A 19,256-nucleotide genomic window follows, 5' to 3' on the forward strand; every position below is an offset into this window, starting at 1 on the left:
ATTTACTAGATAAGTAATAAGACATAAGATATTTTTTCTTGTTTTCTGGGGAAAAACATCAAAAATGAAGTGAGTTTTTGCTTAAAACAGGCAAAATGATCTGCCAATGGAGTGAGAAAAATAATCTTATTTCTGTTTGGGACGGAAGCAAGAAACAAGATTTCAATCAGAAATAAGATTATTTTTCTCACCACATTGGCAGATCATTTCAGTTTTAAGCAAATTTTTTATTGTATTTTCAAAAAAACAAGAACAAATATGTTGTTTTACTCATCTAGTAAAGGCATCTTGATTTAAGAATTGTTAGATATTTAGACTGGAAACAAGAGAAAATGACTGAGTAAGAAGAGCAGTTTTTGCAGTGTACGTCTGATTCTGTTATGAACCGTGATCTGAAAACTCGTCTCAGTTGTATCTGAGTAATTAATGTCACTGACGTGGGTAACGACTGCGGGGATATGATGTGCTGCCACTGTAAAACATTTCTGAATGCACTGGATGTAAATAATGTCATCATATCTAAACCATGACCGATGTAAAAATGTGACCTGGAAATGTTCTTTTTTTGTGAGATTAATGGTATGATTTTGTAAGCAGTTCTTACATCTCGGAAACCTTTCGACTTGCCAAAGTCAGTTTTTCCATCGTTCTCTGAGAATCACGTCCGTCAGTGATGTCCAGATAAACACGCTGACGGTGAGAGAGAGGCGTGGAAGGGTGTGTTCAAACACGTGCCACCCTTTCCTCTCATCTCTATAGTTCCTGCTCTGAAACCTCACCTCACAATCCTCCAAACACACAGCAGACTCTGTTGGAGAGCAAGAGAGCTTCTGGACTGAAGAGCAGCCCTCGACTCTCTCTCTCTCTCTCACACACACACACTCTCCGGCGATCAGGATGTGGATGGTTCTGCTCGGACTCTTGTCTGGATTACTGGCCTCTTCTGGATCACAGTCTCCCAGAGGTAAGAAACTCCAGAGCGATCATCTATTTGTGTGCTGAGTATGAATGAAGCAGCGCTGAATAAAGAGAACAGGATGTGCTGGGCAAACTTCTGCATTTCAGAGGAGTGAGTGTATGTGGCTTTAAAACCCAGTCGAATAGAAGGAGAGGCTACATAAATGAGATTATTCCTCACTTGAAGCCTCTGAGCATCTCTTCGTGTTGAACTGCATACACAGGAAATGAAAGCTCACGCCCTCCCCCCAAAAAAATGTTTTCGTAAGACTCAGCGGTTACTGTGGTGACACTTTCTTCTGACGTTTGTCACAACTTTGACTGGAGTTGGATGGATAAATCTGTGTATCGCCGCTGTGCCCTATTGTTTTATCCCACTGATGTCTTCTTCACATCTTAAAGCACCTCTGAGGTTCTTTGTGACCAATAAATACCTAAATGGGGAACCAAATGAAACTAGCCACAGTCGCCCACTAAACCATCTCTGATTTACTTTGATCTCTTTCACATTTTTGTAAAAACTCAGTTTGAAAGATGTCAAAGTGAGACGTGTGTGTGTTGAGGGAATGGTGAGAAACTCTTCGTTAGTTGGAGAGACATTCGGCTGTAAATTTCAGCATTTCAAAGGAAAGCCAGCGAGAGTTGGAGGAGTTTCGGCAGCATCACGACCGAATGATAATGACCCAGATAGCATGGTGACATTGATTCAATGTTGAAATTCCATCAGAATCATCATTTTGGTTGAGGTTGAAATTTCAATGCTAAGTAATATTGGATCAATGTTGAAAATTCAATGCTAACACCATACTGGACCAATGTTGAAAATTCACTGCTAAATAATATTGGATCAATGTTGATAATTCCATGCTTTTCAGTGTTGAAAAGACAAACATTGAATCAATGCTGATGTTTGGTCAGCTTAATTCTCCACCGGTGAGGCTTACGGTCAATCTATCTGTCCCATTATTCAACATGTTAAGGCAAGTCCAAATCAATTGGCTACATTTGTGTGAATGTGAGCACATTTATTATCCTCAAAGGATACGATGAGTACACCAACGAGTATGTGGATTAACAAAGAATACATAAATGTAAATTTTGTAATTGTAAGCCTTTCTTTAAATTTTTCTGGAAGAGTTAAAATTGTATGTGTGTTTGATGTCTGACTCTTCCAATAAGAAAGCTGTAAAAACTATGAATCTTTTTAAAAGGTATATTATTTTCCTGCTTAATGTTGTCATTCTGTGTTTCATGTTATTATAATAAAAAATGCAAAAAAACAAATAAAAACAAAGAACTTCTACCATAAATTTAGTCTATCAGTTTTAAATAAATAAAAATGTAGCCTATTATTATTATTTAAATCATGTAGAATGGACATGCTAGTACATGAATGTACGAATTTAGAATATGTGTCCCTATCGAATATCGAATGCGCCACAATCCAATCCAGCAGGTGGCGGTAATGCACCTTCAAGACAACCACCAATCAACCAAAGCAAGCGCAGCTGAACAGACTTTAATCGCGAAAAAGAGACACTGGACGACGACCGTGTTTTTTAGAGGTAAGTAGGCCTACAAAAATATATTTATACAATTCATCTCAATTTTAATTTAGTATTTTTATTCATCTTTATGTTTTACAACTTGTGTGCTTCTGAGAGTTTTAGTGAACTGCAATGTTAATAATAGTCACATGAGCGCCCTCGTAAGTTACCAACGGCCAGGATAATCTTAATACATTGAGTTTCAGTTTGTTTTTCACCAAACCATATCATATTTGTATTCATTTTTTTTCTTAAGATTGGCATATACACTGTGTATTGCGTCCGAATTCTGACTCGTGCAACTCTTTTTTTTTTTTTTTTTTGGTCGTGCGTCGTTTGTTGTGAGGTGTTCATCTATTTTATGAGATGATTTTTGTATTAAGATGATTCATCTGTGCGTGCAACGAGTAAAATGAATGTGCGGCGCGGATCCACAAATGTATCTTACTCGTTGCACACACAGATGAATCATTTAGAATCATCCTATATTTGTCCAGTGTATAAACGAGAGGCGATCGGAAGGTTAGATGAATTTCTGGCTTGTCAGTAATTGTGTTGGCCACTCGTGAGAGTATCTCACAGCTGAAGCAGAACTAGAACTGATTGACCTGTTAGCGCGGTGAGGGGAAATACAATCAGCTCGTAGCTCTGTTTCAGCCATGAGATATCACGAGAGCAGATCACAATTACATCATTACAATTTAATCTTTAATGCAGCAAGAAAAAAGAAAAGAGTGAGATCTTTAAGTTCTGTAGGCAGCTATATCAAACTACAGAAATGTAGTAAACGGTTGTGCCTCCAGTTCGTGTTGTAAATGGAAAAGAAAATCTCTTCCAAACCACCATGTAGCCTATACAGCTCCTCTTTTATTTTCTTAATTTAACTATTTGGTCATTCATTTACTTGTTTCATTTTCACACTTTATTTATTTACTATTAAATACAATAATATTATTAGATAAAACACCGGATATAGTCACTTTGCTGTTTCATTCATTGTGTGTCTGAGGGTCCTTTAAAGTCTGTACTAAAATGCATTAATAGTCCTGAATTTAATGTTACCGTTTTAACTGGGATATCAAGATTTTGATAAAATTTCAAGTTTCACTTCATTTTGTAGTAGGCTATATTTGTAATGTATAATTAATCACATTTCCAAATATTTACTAACTTCTTGTTGTTTTAGATGCCGTGAATGCTGATAAAAAGAGGCATCAGAGTTTATCTTTGCTGGGACGGTGCAAAACTGGCTCTGTTACGCCCCTGAAAGGCTTCGGGGCATTGCTCATGGTGGAAACCCCTGAGTTTGGAGTATTATTCTTTCTTCTACCTTCTTTCTTTCAGTAGTACTGTGTCATTTCTGTATTTATTGGCAAGTTTACATTTGTATTTACTTTCATTTTGCAGATGCAGGTTGTCATGTTTTTCCAGGCTCTTCTCATTTGTGTCATAAATTCAGATGTAATTGTTTTAAATCAATGTGAGATTTCCTGTTGTAACTGTGGGGGCATAAATAAAGACATTTGCATGTAAACTGAAGGATGTTGTTTACTTTGAGTGACTTTTTGATGCAAAATCATATCGACTGCAGCCACACATGGGCTCTGATTAAAATGAATAAAATAAAGAGACAAATGAACTGGCATTGAATCCTGCTGTACATAAAGCAAGATTGATCTATTTTTCATCGTTGAAATAACATTATTTCAGGGTGCAAACCTGATGAAAAATCAACATTCTCAACATTGAGATCTCAACATTGATTCAATGATATTTTAGTTGATGCATTAACATTGATTCAACGCTGATTCACTGTTTGTCTGCTATCTGGGGACTGTCCTGATGTAAAAATCCTCCAGTGTGTAGCAGAGATGGATCGAGAGCTTGTTCTCAGCCCATCTATACATGTCTTCCTGCATCCACATGCTAACCTTCATCCCCAGGAAAAGAGAACAGGAAAATGACCATTAGTCTTAGGTCAGGGCCAACGATAGTAAGTAGTGTCTGCGGTTTTAAACTCTTGAACCCAATGTTGAAATCCTGTTGTAGTCCTTACATCATCACCCGTTATGTCTCGCTTACACTTCCATGAAAGATGCTTTTACTTTCTACTTCTACAAAAGTCTTCCTTTTTATTAATAATTTTTGACAATGACGTTAAAGCCTAAGTTTAAGACTAATCCAAAGTTGTGAATGGCCCTGCAGTATTTATTTGTGTCTTTGAAAACTATATTTTTGCAAAATAGTCCCTCAATTTTTGGCAAATCAGCAAAAGTTCTGCAGGAAGTTTCTTTGTAGTTCAAACGGGTTAAAAAGCCCAGCAGCCGATTATAACTCTGGACTGAATGACGGACTATTATAAAGTTAGGGTGTTGACCAAATCTTGTGAGAAATGTCCGCCAGGTGACACTATATTAAGATAATTAGTTTTTGCTAATAACCTGCTAGTAAGGGCTTCAATAAATTGATATTTTCTTTCATCCCAGGTAACAATATTTTAAATTATGCCTAAAAGGTACTTTGGATGAATAATATACAATGCTCTAAGTGTGCACTTGGCCCAACAGAGAGGGATCACTAGCCTGGTTGATCCCTGAAAAGGGTAGTGGGAACATTAGACACATGGCTAACTGTAGGCATGTTAACGGAGAGGCTTGTAAGCCCTCCGGCCTCTTGACAGAGGTGAGTCAGTCAGGAAGGCCGTCTTCATAGAGAAGGCTCTGTATCGGCCCAAACGGATCCCTCTGAGGGCTCTTTAAGACCATAGGGAGATTCTATGAGGAGATGAGGCGTGCTCTCAGAGGATTTAGCCTCCGCACACCTCTTAGGATCCTTTAACCAGGTCGTGCTTTCCTTCCGATCTGCCTGCTATGGCAGTCACGAACACCTTCAAGGCAGTGCTTAAAAACAACAACAAAATTAAATCGGTTCACTCCGAACAGAATCACTTCTGTAATGTTTCTGTTCATGCGTTCCTTCTGTAACATTGGCTCAGTCAGCTCGCTAGTTCAGTATTGTAAAAGCAGAAGTATTTGTCCAGGGACAGACAAATTAGGTAGTAGATGAATTTAAATACCTAGGAATAATAATGGACTCTCAGCTTTCTTTTAAAAAACAGGGCCTGTATTTATCTAACATCTTAGAATTACTCACAAGAACACTGCTAAGAACTGACTTAAGAGAAAAACGATTCTTGGCTCAAAGCTGCGCTTAAAAGTTAGTTATCAAGCATCCCAATCATACTTTAAGTGAAGTGTAGGACTAAATCTTAAGTGTCAGTCTTATGCTGCGTTCCAGTTCGTTTTTATCATGCCCTTCACTAGCAAACTTCCCTCCGTCTCGTTCACTCGGATGTGCGTCATTGCTTACGGTGCATGAGTGCCCACTACTGGCGGAAACTCTGCAATGGACTGAACTGGGACGCCCGAAGCCCTTGATCACTTGGACTCCACTATGGAGTTGATATATTATTTATTTTTTACCTTTACGAAATTGTTTAATGCAGCATTCTATATGTATATGGATGTGTTTGGGTTGTTTTAAATGTTTTTTAAAATAGTTATAGTTGTTTGTGGTGGGGTAAATTAAACGTGATATGTGGTGACGTCACAATCGCGTTGCATTGTGGTATATGAAGCTGTCTGAAGTGTACATATGAAGTAGACTCGCTCACTCGGTCAAAATCGAGGGAGCAAGGGTCTGTCCATATAAACTTCCCTTGTCCACTTCACGAAGTGGAACGCACTTCAAAATGGCGGCAGGGATTCCCCCAAGGGGAAGTGCTTAGGGAAGTTTGCAAGTGCGTGTCTTAAAGTGGAGTGGAACGCAGCATTAGAGTTGATTTACGACACTTTGCTGTGCCACAAACGGGGTTTTGGATGATGTCATAGGCATGAACCAATCACTGAATAGATGTCCTTATTTAAGAATATCCTCAGATAAATTCACATTGAATGATGAAATTCCTAAGAGGAGTTTACATCCAATACACATTTGACAATAAAGAGTTTTCAAGAGAATACCTTATAATATACACATTTGAAATGAAAGATAAACATGTTTTCCAACATGTCTTAATTACAATTTTTAAACTGGTGTGCTGTTAACTGACCTTTAGCCTAGAATTTTTTAAAAATATAACCAGCCACCACCGATTCCAAAAGAAAACCGAAATGGCGGAGAACGAAGCGATCGCTACTGCTGCTGAATTAGCCGAACAGCGTTTTTAAAAAAAATGATAAAGTCCAACATTATCCAGCGCTGAAAAAGATGATGCCTGCTCTGTCCAAACGATACCGTTTGATCAACTCATCGTCAAACATTTCGAACACATTCTCCCTCTTTTGAAAGACTTGCGCACGTCTCTGTCTCCTCAGCACCATCACTGCCCCTACTGGACACTCCTAACCACTGAGAGACCTCTCGAGCTCTTAAATAACGGCGAGAGGAAGAGCTTTAAGAAATTTGATAACTTGCTTTTATACTTAAATTTGAAAGTAGGAGTAAATTTCATGAATTCTCAGCACTTAAGACTAAAATATCCCTTTGAGAAGCTTGATAAATACGGGCCCTGGTGAAGGGAGTGGAAAACAGTGAAAGTGAATTTAGCAAATTTTAGATTTATAAGAAATCGTTTTCTAAAGAAGTAGTTTTATTCATTAACTAGATGATTATTCCACACTTGGCATACTGTATGACGAGCTAGCTGGACACAAACATGCAAGTCTTTTCTTCAACCAGTTGAAATTATATATGCTCAAGGTTCTAGATCAAAAGCTAAATCGGTTTCACCGTTGTAGTATTGCTGTAGTTTTCCATTTTAAGTTGGGAACATTTGATACAATTAGCTGACTTGTTTATGGGATTATAAATGGTTGGCTCCACATGTTTTTCAGGATTATATTGGTCCGATAATAACAGGATGGTGTAGACGAGCCGGTACTGGGGGTGATTGTAATGCACCACTGAGAAGAACTACTTTTGGGCAGTTATCTTTTGCTTTCAGAGGAACACGAGTGGAATAGACTTCCAACGGAGCTGAAATGCACAACAGATCAGTGTGGTTTCTCAAAAAAGATTAAAAAATGGTTATGGTTAAATCAAAATTGTGATTATTTATAGACACTTTGGTGTAGTATTTTCGTTTCTTTAGTTTTTTCTTGTCCCTTAACATCAATCTGCCAAGGGACTACGGATGAAAATTAGCCAGTGTTGGCTAAATCTGGTGCATTTTTACATATTTTATGGATTATTAATGTGTATTGTCCCTTATTAAAAGAATTCATTTTGTTTTAAGTTCTCAGAGCACTGCTCAGGGCGTCGGCCACATTCATGAACACGATGTGCTGATTCACCATCTATCTAGGAAACTAGTGAGCTGATTGAGACGCTCCCATTATCATTCTGAAAACAGTTTGATTCGGAAAAATACCAGTTGATAGTATTATATATATTTTTTGCCTGTACTTATAACCAGAGCTTGAACTGAATTGAATTTCTCAAGGGTAGATACAGAACAGCTTCTTTGAATAAGTACAGCATTTTCTTTATTCAAAACATTGTGTCTAAAGGATAATATTTTACAGTTGTGGTCAGAATTATTGGCACCCCATGTAATATAATTAAAGATGGCTGTAAAAATAAATCTGCATTGCTTATCCTTTTGATCTTTTAATAATAAAAAATGCAAAAATCTAACCTTTCATTCAAGTCAAAAAAATCACATGCTTTTCTCCAAAACACTACATTTATTACAATGATTAACACCCCTAGAATCTTTCTGAAGTAGGTACACTATCTCGGAAGTAGGCTATATTCTGATTAATATTTAATTTTTTACCACACCAGAGTGACAAGGAACATGAAACTGTCTAGCTGTGACTACTTGTTCCACAGGAATATAAATATGAGGAAACACAAAGGCCAAATTCCCTTAGTCATCATCAGAACGAGCAAAACCACAGAATATAGTTCTGATGTGCGGCAAAAGGTGGTTGAGCTTCACAAATAACTGAAGTATTGCAAATTCCATTTCCACCATCAGGGCAAAAATTAAGAGGTTTGTAATTCCGGCCAAATCGTATGTATAATACGCCATAAAATGCGTATCATATGCACGCCAAAAACAGCGTGCCATAGACACGACATTGCACACTCGTACTATTTATACGCATTTTTGTGAGAATACCCTGATATGTCTGTATCATCCTAATGCACAAGAGAAGGAGAGTTTGAGCGGACAAAGACTCTCCAAGGGTCAAAGATGGAGAATTGCAGAGATTACTTGAGTCTTGGGCTCAGAAAATGTTGTTTTGGAGGATTTAAAAAAAAAATTAAATCTAAAATTTAAACTGAAAAATTCAGTTGTCAGACACGCCTTGAACTCTAAAAGGGACCGGATTCTTTGGTCAGATGAAACTAAAAAAAGAGCTTTTCGGCAGTAAACCCACCGGATGGGATGAAAAGTACCCCATGCCCACGGTTAAATATACCGCTGGATCTTTAATGTTGTGTCTATTTTTTGATCGAGGCCCTTAACATCTTGTTCAGATAAGCTTGTAGCAAACACCAACAGATAAAAATCAAAACTCGACAGTCTGGGGCGATCACGCCTCTTGGGGTCTGGTTGGTTGAAGGACTATCCAATTGCATATTTGAGTCATTGAGTCATTTGAATAATGCTTGTATATCACGCCTCTTGTGCAGTAGAAAATACAGAGCAGACTCCCCAGACCAATATTCAATCTAAAATTGAGCTTGGTCTGGTGATAGCAGACAAGAGGGCTAAAACTGATGGACAACCCCTACCCTGGCCCATGTCTTTAAGTATGCCATCCTGACCTTCTGCTGCATATGCCTGACCCACCAGCCGCGATGGTTGGCAAGACGGGAGCCTTCAGTGAGGATGCCGACTCAGGGAAGAGATAGTCACAATGTTCTCTTCAGCCCAGGGCATCCTCACATATACCTGAATGTTTTGAATGTGCTGAGGTAACTAAACGAGTGGAAAAGAATGGTGGGTAAGGCATATGCAGCAGTAGGGTCAGGCTGGTGGTCCTGCTCACCATGTTGGTATACTTAAAGACATGGGCCAGGCTGAGGGGTTGTCCATCACAACCACAAGGTGTGGACGCTTGGCCCCAATCTCTTGCCAAGCTGAGAAGAGCTTACTCTTGTCACAACAACACAGATTATGAATTCAATATAAAGCATGGACACTCCGATACACACGGTTTGAATTGCTGCTTTGAGCTCACCATTATTTATATTCTCTTTTATTTTTATTTGCAAGATGCACACACTTCACAGACAGCACACAGACAAAGCTACTTCAGGAAGACAACAAAGCTGATGATGTGGAATGCAAGCAGCCTTTTATGCACACAGGTGCTCCATGTGACGTCAAAGGACTTCTGTCAGCCAGAGAGATTAGCGTCTATTTCACCATAGACAGTAAAATAAATGGACAGAGCTATCCCATTGGTTTCAACGGCGGAAAAATTAGGCTAATCAGGCTACTTCCTGATGGCTGAGCGAACTGCGCCGGCTCAGACTGAGCTTGAGGACGTAGATGTGACGTGAGCCTCCTGTCTGACAGCTGTAGGTCTTCTAGTAGATGTGGAAAGTGAAAGCTGAATCACGTTGTTTAAATATTTTCTCCCGTTGCTTTTGGCTCACTATGGGCTTCTCCTCATTCTTCCCCCTTGACTTTATCAGACTTTATGTCTCCACGTCACCCCGACGGCCTCATAGACAGTAAAAGATTGCCTGCGAGCGTCTCCTCAGGTCTATACGGTAATTTCTCAACTGTGCGACAGAGTCGCGTTGGTTATGACACAATCGTTAGCCTATTTTTACAAAAACAGCTTCTACGGGGCGATAGTGTAAGATACAAGGTAACGGAGCCTTTTATACATTGTCGTGTTTCTTTACAAATATACAATGGACAAATGGAGTCTTTAAACGCCTCAGATGTAAAGTTATTCACTGTCAAAGTGACTCAAAAATGAATAGGAGTCAATGGGATGCTAACAGCAGGTGATGGCTTGGTTAGCAATGGTCGCCCCTATGGGTGGAACGCTTTCCGAGCGCTAGATTACCCCCTTGGATTTCACACATGCTTCAGACACACCAGGTTCCCCAACATCTGACACAACGCTTAGAGTTGAACCTTACAATAAACTGCAAAGGTAAAGCATGATTTAAAATGATTGTGTCAGATGAGAAGCGGGATACACCTGTGCATCATCGCTCATAGACCCTCTAGAAGCTTCCTCGCTCCTCACCTCCTCGTGGTACAATCAGAGAATTGAGAAGTCCTTAAAGATGGTTATGTTTGATTGGTTTCTGGGTCACAGACTGGAGGACAAAGAAGGAAGGAAACTGGGAATCGTCATTTTTTGAGTGTATAGAAACACCCTACATCTCACATTTTGTATATTTCCCATGGTTACACACTGTCCAGCTGTGTCTAATTCCTCATTATTCCCTGCATTTATCTCCCTCTGTTTATTTTGTATTTTTGTGGTTTACCGTTTAAACTGTTGTGCCTTATTTGTGTTCTGGAATTACTTCATCTTGTCTCATCCACTCGAGCACCATAACTTATAGACCTGACCAGATAAATGTGAAGTGTACTTAATTGGTCCCAAAGCTCTTGACCTTTCTGTAGGTCTCTGTGTTATCAGCTCTAAACCCCTTTCTGTTTTCTAACCTATTACTGTTTCCTTTCTCTCCCGTCGTCTCTTATGCTCTTCAGAAATCCTTGTGTTCTAGACTGCCACTATATAAATATAATCCATTTATTACTGTTGTTTCTACTCTGTTTGTCTTTCAGCGGTTCGTTCACGGAGCTGCAGCTATGTTGGAGTGTTTCACGTTCAGGGTAAAGATCGCTATACTCTGACGTTTGAGATGGCCCAGCGTTTGTGTGAGGACTTATCGACTACATTAGCCACTCTGAAGCAGGTGGAGGAAGCCTATAATAAAGGACTAGAGACATGCAGGTCAGACATCACATGAGTTATTCCATTCAGCTGAACATCACCACATGACTTCCATCAAACACTGCCAGGTCCACCTAAATCCAGACCTGTATTTTCTCTTCAGAGTTGGAAGTTGGTTGATCCTCTGTCATTTTCTACTGCTATCAGTAATTCCCACCTTTCTGGCTGTTTCAGCCTTTAAAGTGCTGAAGACATTCATAATGCCTATGATGAAAGTATTATACTATTTTGAATCAATATGCTCCTTTAAAATCTAGATATGTTCCTTCCTCTCGCACTTCTCCTTGGTTTAACGTTGAGCTTAGGGCAATAAAAACATGAGCTGCCATTTAGAAAGGCTTTATAAGAAAACGGCCATTATTGTTTATTCCTTGACATATACTGAACACATTCAGCAGTTTCAGCTTAATGCAGCTCGATCTTCTGATTGCTCAACATATATTAATAATGGATTATTAAGTCCAAAAACAGGAAGATTAAGAAATTAACTCAGCCATCAATACAGTCTCTAGATGGTTCTGATCAATTGCGTGTTGCTTTTCCTGAACTTTTTTCAGAGTAAAACACTTCCGACCCATTATTCCCTTCCCTCTGTTGCTTTTATACTCTTCATGCCTTACTCACAGCTTCTCTAGTGTTGACTCTATTGCCTACAGTGGTTGATGAGATCATCTAATTCCTCTACTAGTCTTCATAACCCTGCACATACCTACAGTATCGCCTGAAATCGCCTGACTGCTTTGCCACTATCCGTCATTCATTAATACATCAGTGTCCTCTGGAATCATGCCACCTCACAGCACATAACCTTTATGAGCCTCTCCAGTCAGTCTGCGGTCCATTACTCAGGCCTGAATCAGCCCTGGTTAAGGTTATTTATGATCTCCTAGCTTCTGGTTCTGGCGCTCTTAGCACTCTCCTTCTGTTAGACCTCAGCTCAGCGTTTGGCACTGTAAATCATGAGGTACTCCTGTCACAGCTTGCAGCAACTGGGATTTCTGGCACAGCCTTTGACTGGTTTTCCTCTTCTTTATCAGGGAGGCAACACTTTGTTATATACCAAAAGCACAAATCATGCACCAAATTCATGAGTTCTGGTGTACCCCAAGGTTCTGTTTTGGGCCCTCTTCTTTTCACTATTTATATGTTTTCCGGTTGGACAAATGATCAAACATCACAGATTTAACTTCCACTGCTATGCTGATGACATTTAGATTTATTTTAGCACACCTCAGTCTTTCCTCCACCTACACTAACAACTTGCATCAAGGAACTCAAGCAAGGCAAATCTCCTGAAATTGTATTCAGATTAAACAGCTGTAGTACTGATTGGCTCTAAATCTGTTGTATCTAAATGATCCAGTCAACAGACACATTTGGATGGTGACTTGATAATGCCCTCTACGAGAGTTTGCAGTCTTGATGTTTTCATTGATTCCAATCTTTCATTTAATAACCACATTGGTAAAGTGATAAAGAGTCGATCCTCTCTTAGTCAGCAGGATACTGAAACCGTAATGCATGTGTGGCGGTACGAAGGGAGTTTAATTTAGCGACTACACCACCCTGGAAATTCGCCAGGGACGATACCAAGTAAATTCTCTTTTGTTAAGACACCACAGGTTCGTTATCTATACGGGTGAAGATGTATGAAAAATTACCACTTTATTGTATCAATGTTGAATAAGAAAAGAAACTTCAGAGCAGGAGCTGCCAATCTGCATCCGACAAACACACACACACACACACACACACACACACACACACACACACACACACACACACACACACACACACACACACACACACACAATACAAATAATACAAAATGACCAGAAGCGGATGTATCTGGGGGGTTGGGCCCATGGTCCAATTTAGATTTTGACAATACACACCCATACCACACGTGAAGATTGGATACAAGAAAACACAGCACTAGGTGTGAACACCACACTATGGCAGCAGGACGTCACCCTCCAGAAACTCTCAGCTCCTGTAACAAATTAAATGACAACACAAACCAAAAACAACAGAAAACAAAATGAAACATTAAAAGTAGAAAATATCCCTACATTATATTAAAGACAAATTCACACTTAACACACTTATCATTCACTCGGACTTCTAGCAGTCCAGTTACAATGTCAGAGTGAGGTGACGTACGTTGACTGAACACACACAGTCCTGATATACAGCCACTAGAATCAAACAGGTGGCAGTCGGCGGAAACAGATCGGCCAGCAAGGCCGCTCAGACCTCAGAGACGATAATCTCAGAAACAGTTACTATTAGGAAGATAAAACTGAACAGCACAATGATGAAACTGTGGTAACAGCAGACTTTCAGGAAAACCGAGTGGCAATAAAACAGTCGGACAAAACAGCAGCGCGAGCTCAAGCGCGTTTCACGCAGGAGGCCGTCACCCCAGCATCATCTATGCCGAGCGTCCGTGAAGAAACTGATTCTCCGAGTGATTGTCACGGAAACGCATAGCTCAACTCACAGCATGAATCACCGCGGCTCACACATATTTACATTAAAATCACTACACATAACAACAGCCTGCACACACACACATCACCGCAGGGCTGCAGACCAAACATCCTCCCTGAATGGTGGCGCGCCCTCGCCCTGGGGGCGGAGCTTGAAATGACACACCCTCAGGTAGGACCCAGGGTTTTAAATAGACAGGTCTCAAATGCTGATAGGCCATCACTAAATACAGGGGAGGGAACTTACTCACCCTGCTACACATGCCTTTGTCACATCTCAGCTGGATTATTTAACTCAATTCTTTTTGGCCTTTCAGCTAAAAATATTAGAAAATTACTATATGTTCAAAACTCTGCAGCTCACCTTCATTGGCTTCCCGTTGCCCTGCGTATAAACTTCAAGGGACTGATTCTTATAAAGCACTCCATATCCTTAGTCCAACACACGTATCTGACTTAGTTCAGCCTTATGCTCCTGTTCGTCCCTTACGCTCTTCTAGTGCAGGATTGTTTCGTCAGGTGACTGTGGGCTGTTGAGCCCCGGCCCTTCCTCAAGATGTCCGTCAAGCATCCATTCTTCTCTCCTTCAAAAACCTCCTTTAAACACGTTTTTTCTCTGAATATTACTCCTCAGCTCACAGTGTGTAAATAGTTTTGTGTTAATTTGTAAATACTGATATCTTTACCGTACCTTTGTAAGTTATTTCTGTATATCACTTTTTGCTCTTGGAATGTGTGTTGTGCTTCGATGTTCATTTCTTATCCTATCTTTGTAAAGTGACATTGGGTGTTGAAAGACGCTATATAAATAAATACACACATTATTCTTCAGGTACGGCTGGGTGAACAGCACAGAGCTGGTGATTGTCCGTCACAAAGCAAATCCTCTCTGCGCTCGCAACCAAACCGGCATCATCAGGAAGGTTCCAGATGGGAAGAAATATGACGCCTTCTGTTACAACGATGAAGGTTTGATGTGTGCAACATGGTGTGTGTTTTAGCCAACTCATGATCAACTATCTTTTTAACAAAACATTACATTTTACACAGATCTGTCAGTGAAGAACTGTAAAGATGAGATTATCCCTGAAATTTCAAATAAAACCGATGCCAACCCTGTCACAGCAAGTACAGCCATGAACACAGGTATGAAAGACTTTACATTTCTGCCTTTAGAACAAACACCTGTCCTCTATTTGTCAGATCTTACTGATTCATATCCTGCGCCGGTAGCCGGACGCTTGGTGCACTTCATTTACGCTTAATTAACGCTTGGTCTTTCTCTATCACATGTTTTAGTAATCATCATGAATTCGGTATCATTAGAAAGCTTTAACACTTCATATTCATCCTGTGAAAACCGCTTTGTAAGCTGACATGTAGTTCCAAAGTCACTGTAGTTAGTAGAAACCATCAAAATAAAGGGTTACTGTTGTTTTTTTCAGCATGATTTTAATAAAGCGATAACCTGCAGTACTTATTGAAAGAATCTTAACATTGCATTACATATACATACTCATGTACACGAATACACAAAGAAAAGAATTAAAATAACATTAAAGTAAATATTTGCATAGGTTATGATATTGTACACTGGGTGGTGCTGTCCCGCTTCTTAAAATGATCACAGCACGACATCTTTCACATTGTTCTCTGAGCTCGTCCTTTCAAGGTAGACTGGCAAGCACGAGCCGCTCTAAAAGGAGAGTAAATGCTATAATTAAGTGTTATATAACATTATTTTTCTGCAAGAATAATGTTAATCAGAAAGTACATTTCTGTAATTGTTGACAAATGCATAGAATCAGTCCTTAAGGGGGACGGTTTTCCCCAGTCTACCCTATAAGTACTAAATAAAATCTGCCAGATAAACTTTCAATTTCCTAACTTTAAATATTGTGAGGCAACTGATTGCCTCATTTTTTTGTCAACTTATTCGGGTTTACAGAGTAGCTGTAAGATTACTTACTGACATCAGGTTAATAAACACAGTTCTGCATAATTGCCATTTCACAGAAATCACGACATTGCAGCAAAATACAGGAGTAGAAGATAATGAAACGTCCACATCTGAGGTTTTGAGCGATACATCAGTGTCTACTGCGGTTCCCTGGACACAGAACCCAGAGGAATACGATGAGACCGATCCGACATCGGTGTCTACTGCGGTTTCCTGGACACCGAACTCAGAGGAATACGATGAGACCGTTCAGATGCACGATACAAACTACACCGAGCCTATCGAGGAGTCCACAACCTTACAACCAAACGCAGACATCACAGGGCCGGGCACGGGTGAGCGGACGTCCACTCATGAAACACCAGCCAACCAAACAGGTGACATTTCAGTATTAAAATGCTTCTTCTGTGGCATCACTGTTGACCTTTTGAAAGCCTTATCTTTAAGAAATGCTACAGGATATGACTTCTGACATCTCGTCTGAACTGTGCTGTGCTTCTGTCTTCATTACTCCAGGACATGTCAACCCAAACAACCGGTCTTCGGGATCAGATATGACTAGATCAGCAGGTTAGAAACTCTTTAGGATATAAATCCTGCCCAAATCACTTGTATTGTATTTTGAGACTACTGTTTACATTTGCATTGTCCTGCAGACTTTAGCACCAGTCCCAATTTGAAGGCAAATCTGAATGCCAGAATTAGCTTGTGGTTCCCAGTCTGTTGTCCATGAAGATCCCCTTCCTTACATATATGAAACCCTGGCATTGTGTCTGAATTAACATTTTCAACCACCTCTGGAACACTATATTATTGACATAAGCAGGTTTAGTAATGCATGCAGAAGATAAGCCATTGACAGAAACCGGTACACATTATGGAAGTGGGATTGTATCCCTATAGAAAAACATTTGCAATACGGTGCCTTGAGTGTTTCCCCCCTACTTTTTATGACTGAAAACCAACCAAAGTGTTTTTTTTACCTTTCAGCAAGCAATGTTCAATGTTGTCTGGATGTGATTAATTGATGAGAGTAGACACATTTCCCCCCCAAAGTTGTATTCCTAAATTGTTTTCGTTGCATATGTGAGGAGCCAGGGTAAACCATGTGAATATATATCAGGTAGTTTGTGGTCTCATCGCCCAAAGCCCCTGCTAAAGTCATTGTTTCATCTGTACTCTGACTTACACAACTGCACTGAAACTATTTCATCAGTTTGTCTGAAATAACATAATTTGTTGTAATCCTTTTACAGACTGGCTGATCATTTTACTGACGATACTGGCAGTTCTCCTCATTCTGCTTATCTGTATTATGGTAGCAACCAGAAAAAGGTACGTCTTTTGTAATACAGCTATTACAAATAAATATACTATAGATATGGTTAGAAAACCCACACCTGAGGTTTTTGTACTATTTGTGTTGTGTATTTGTGATAATTTTGGCCACCATGTGCAAGAGTGAGTCTTGAGTTGAGCGCTCATAAAAACTTAATAGCAACTGTTTTGGCAACTTAAACTTAAAGGATTAATTCACTTAAGAAAAAAAAAATCTGATTTACTCACCCCCATATTATCCAAGATGTTCATATATTTCTTCTGTTGAAAAGAAAGTAAAGTTTTTGAGGATTTTTCTCCATACAGTCAATTACGTCAGCTTCAACAATCAGCTTCAACTGCAACGGTTGAAGGTCCAAATTGCAGTTTGGCTCAATAAAACAGTCATTTTCTAAATAATATAAAAATGTACAAAAGTTTGTCTTGTGACGCTCCACGTATTATGTACTCACGGTGGAAAGGTCACGTAGGCAAAAGTACTGCGTTAGGGAGAAAAACTGCATCTCATTATCTCCTCCCACTTCAAAATTGTCTAACATTGTTGTTTTACCTTTTTTTGGGAAGGTCATTTGACTTTGCACATTTTCTTTGTAAACACTTGATCGGTACTTACCAAATATGTGGGGCATAGCAGAGCAGCGCAAAACAAACTTTTTGTGGTCAAAAATTATATACATTTGTGTATATTTTTTCTTAGAAAAAGATGTTCTGCTATATAAGACACTTATTTAGAAGCCATACTTGTATACAAAACCATTAACACTGACATAATTGTTGCCATCTTAGTGAAAATATCTACTTCCCTCTGGAAGGCAGAGCTCCTGAATGGGATGAACTGTGATATATACACTTAAAAGCACTTTGATATTGTATTAGGGTTCCCTTTCAGTCGATAACGTTCGACGTACGTCGGAACTGAACCGACGAATTGGGTCTCTGAGTTCAGATCCCAATTCGTCGGTTCAGTTCCGACGTACGTCTCCGTTCCCTTCTTCAGGGAACGAGGGTTACATACGTAACCGAGACGTTAGTGTTGGTGTTTTTCAGACCTGGGACAGTCCTTCTAAAACTCAGGCCCTGTCGCAAAGTGCACACGTTATGTTCACTTGCGGTCTTGTGGACTTGCAATGGCAGCCTTGTGCACACGTCCCTTAAGTCCAAGTTCACGAATGTAAAATGCCCCATGTGTTATTTTAGATTTTAGGTGTACCGCTAGAACTGGCCTTACTCGCGGTCACATCCATGCACACTTCAGTGGGTGCAGCTGTGGGTATCTACAGGCCCTACATGTCTTTACATCAAGCACACTTAAAGACCTGTGCTCCACCAGAATAAATGGACATTAGTGTTAGGAACTTGATTTCTTTTTTAAATAAAAAAACTAACATTAACTTTTCAACTACTGTATTTCTTTTGAAAAGTAGTGCAAGTAATTTATTCTTTAGGTTAACAGTGTTATTGTTTTTATTGAATGCAGATGATTTTATTTATTATTTGATTGACCCACAGATGGTGTGGCAGGAAAAAGACTCTGATTATCACAAAAGAGGGCAGCAGTAAAGAAAACGGTGCCTCAGCGTCATTCTCTCAGGAGCCGGAGATGGTCACACTCGTCAACTCGTGACCTGGAACAAACACACGACATGAGAAGACTGAGATTTGAGATGAATCAAAGGAGTTGAAGGATGTAAAGATCAAATCTGAGTTCATAAGAACAGCCTGCTGTATTTGTGTGTGTGTGTGTGTGTGTGTGTGTGTGTGTGTGTGTGTGTGTGTGTGTGTGTGTGTGTGTGTGTTCATATTATATTTCAGTATTAATTGATTTTTAACTTTACACTAGTATATAAATGAAGAAGTTATTTTTCCAGTGCCTTTGCTTGGTGTAAAAGCACTGGTGAAATCAGTGCTTGTCAGATTAAAGACTAAGATTGTTCAATAAACTCAGTTGTTACCATCA

At 39.6% G+C, this 19,256-nt stretch overlaps 1 protein-coding gene across 2 annotated transcripts; it reads left to right on the forward strand.

The window, feature by feature from the left end:
- Positions 1 to 645: 645 nt before the first annotated feature.
- Positions 646 to 19,256, forward strand: cd44b (CD44 molecule (IN blood group) b). 2 transcript variants are annotated; one of them, XM_067436318.1, is made up of 8 exons: positions 646 to 964; positions 11,341 to 11,509; positions 14,834 to 14,970; positions 15,052 to 15,147; positions 16,018 to 16,338; positions 16,478 to 16,531; positions 17,218 to 17,296; positions 18,809 to 19,256. In XM_067436318.1, exons 1-8 carry the CDS (start codon positions 898 to 900, stop codon positions 18,921 to 18,923), a joined length of 1,038 nt encoding a protein of 345 aa, XP_067292419.1. In that variant the 5' UTR covers positions 646 to 897; the 3' UTR covers positions 18,924 to 19,256. The 2 variants fall into 2 exon arrangements, with proteins under 2 accessions (XP_067292419.1, XP_067292420.1); XM_067436319.1 differs by lacking the exons at positions 646 to 964; positions 11,341 to 11,509 and adding an exon at positions 14,417 to 14,520.

Source organism: Pseudorasbora parva, chromosome 25, assembly GCF_024679245.1.
Source record: "Pseudorasbora parva isolate DD20220531a chromosome 25, ASM2467924v1, whole genome shotgun sequence".
NCBI classification, from domain to species: Eukaryota; Metazoa; Chordata; class Actinopteri; order Cypriniformes; family Gobionidae; genus Pseudorasbora; species Pseudorasbora parva.

Coding starts and splice junctions, on each gene's coding strand:
- cd44b (XM_067436318.1), top strand. CDS start 898: ATGTGGATGGTTCTGCTCGGACTCTTGTCTGGATTACTGGCCTCTTCT. Junction 965..11,340: donor TGGATCACAGTCTCCCAGAG/GTAAGAAACTCC, acceptor TTTGTCTTTCAG/CGGTTCGTTCACGGAGCTGC. Junction 16,532..17,217: donor AGATATGACTAGATCAGCAG/GTTAGAAACTCT, acceptor ATCCTTTTACAG/ACTGGCTGATCATTTTACTG.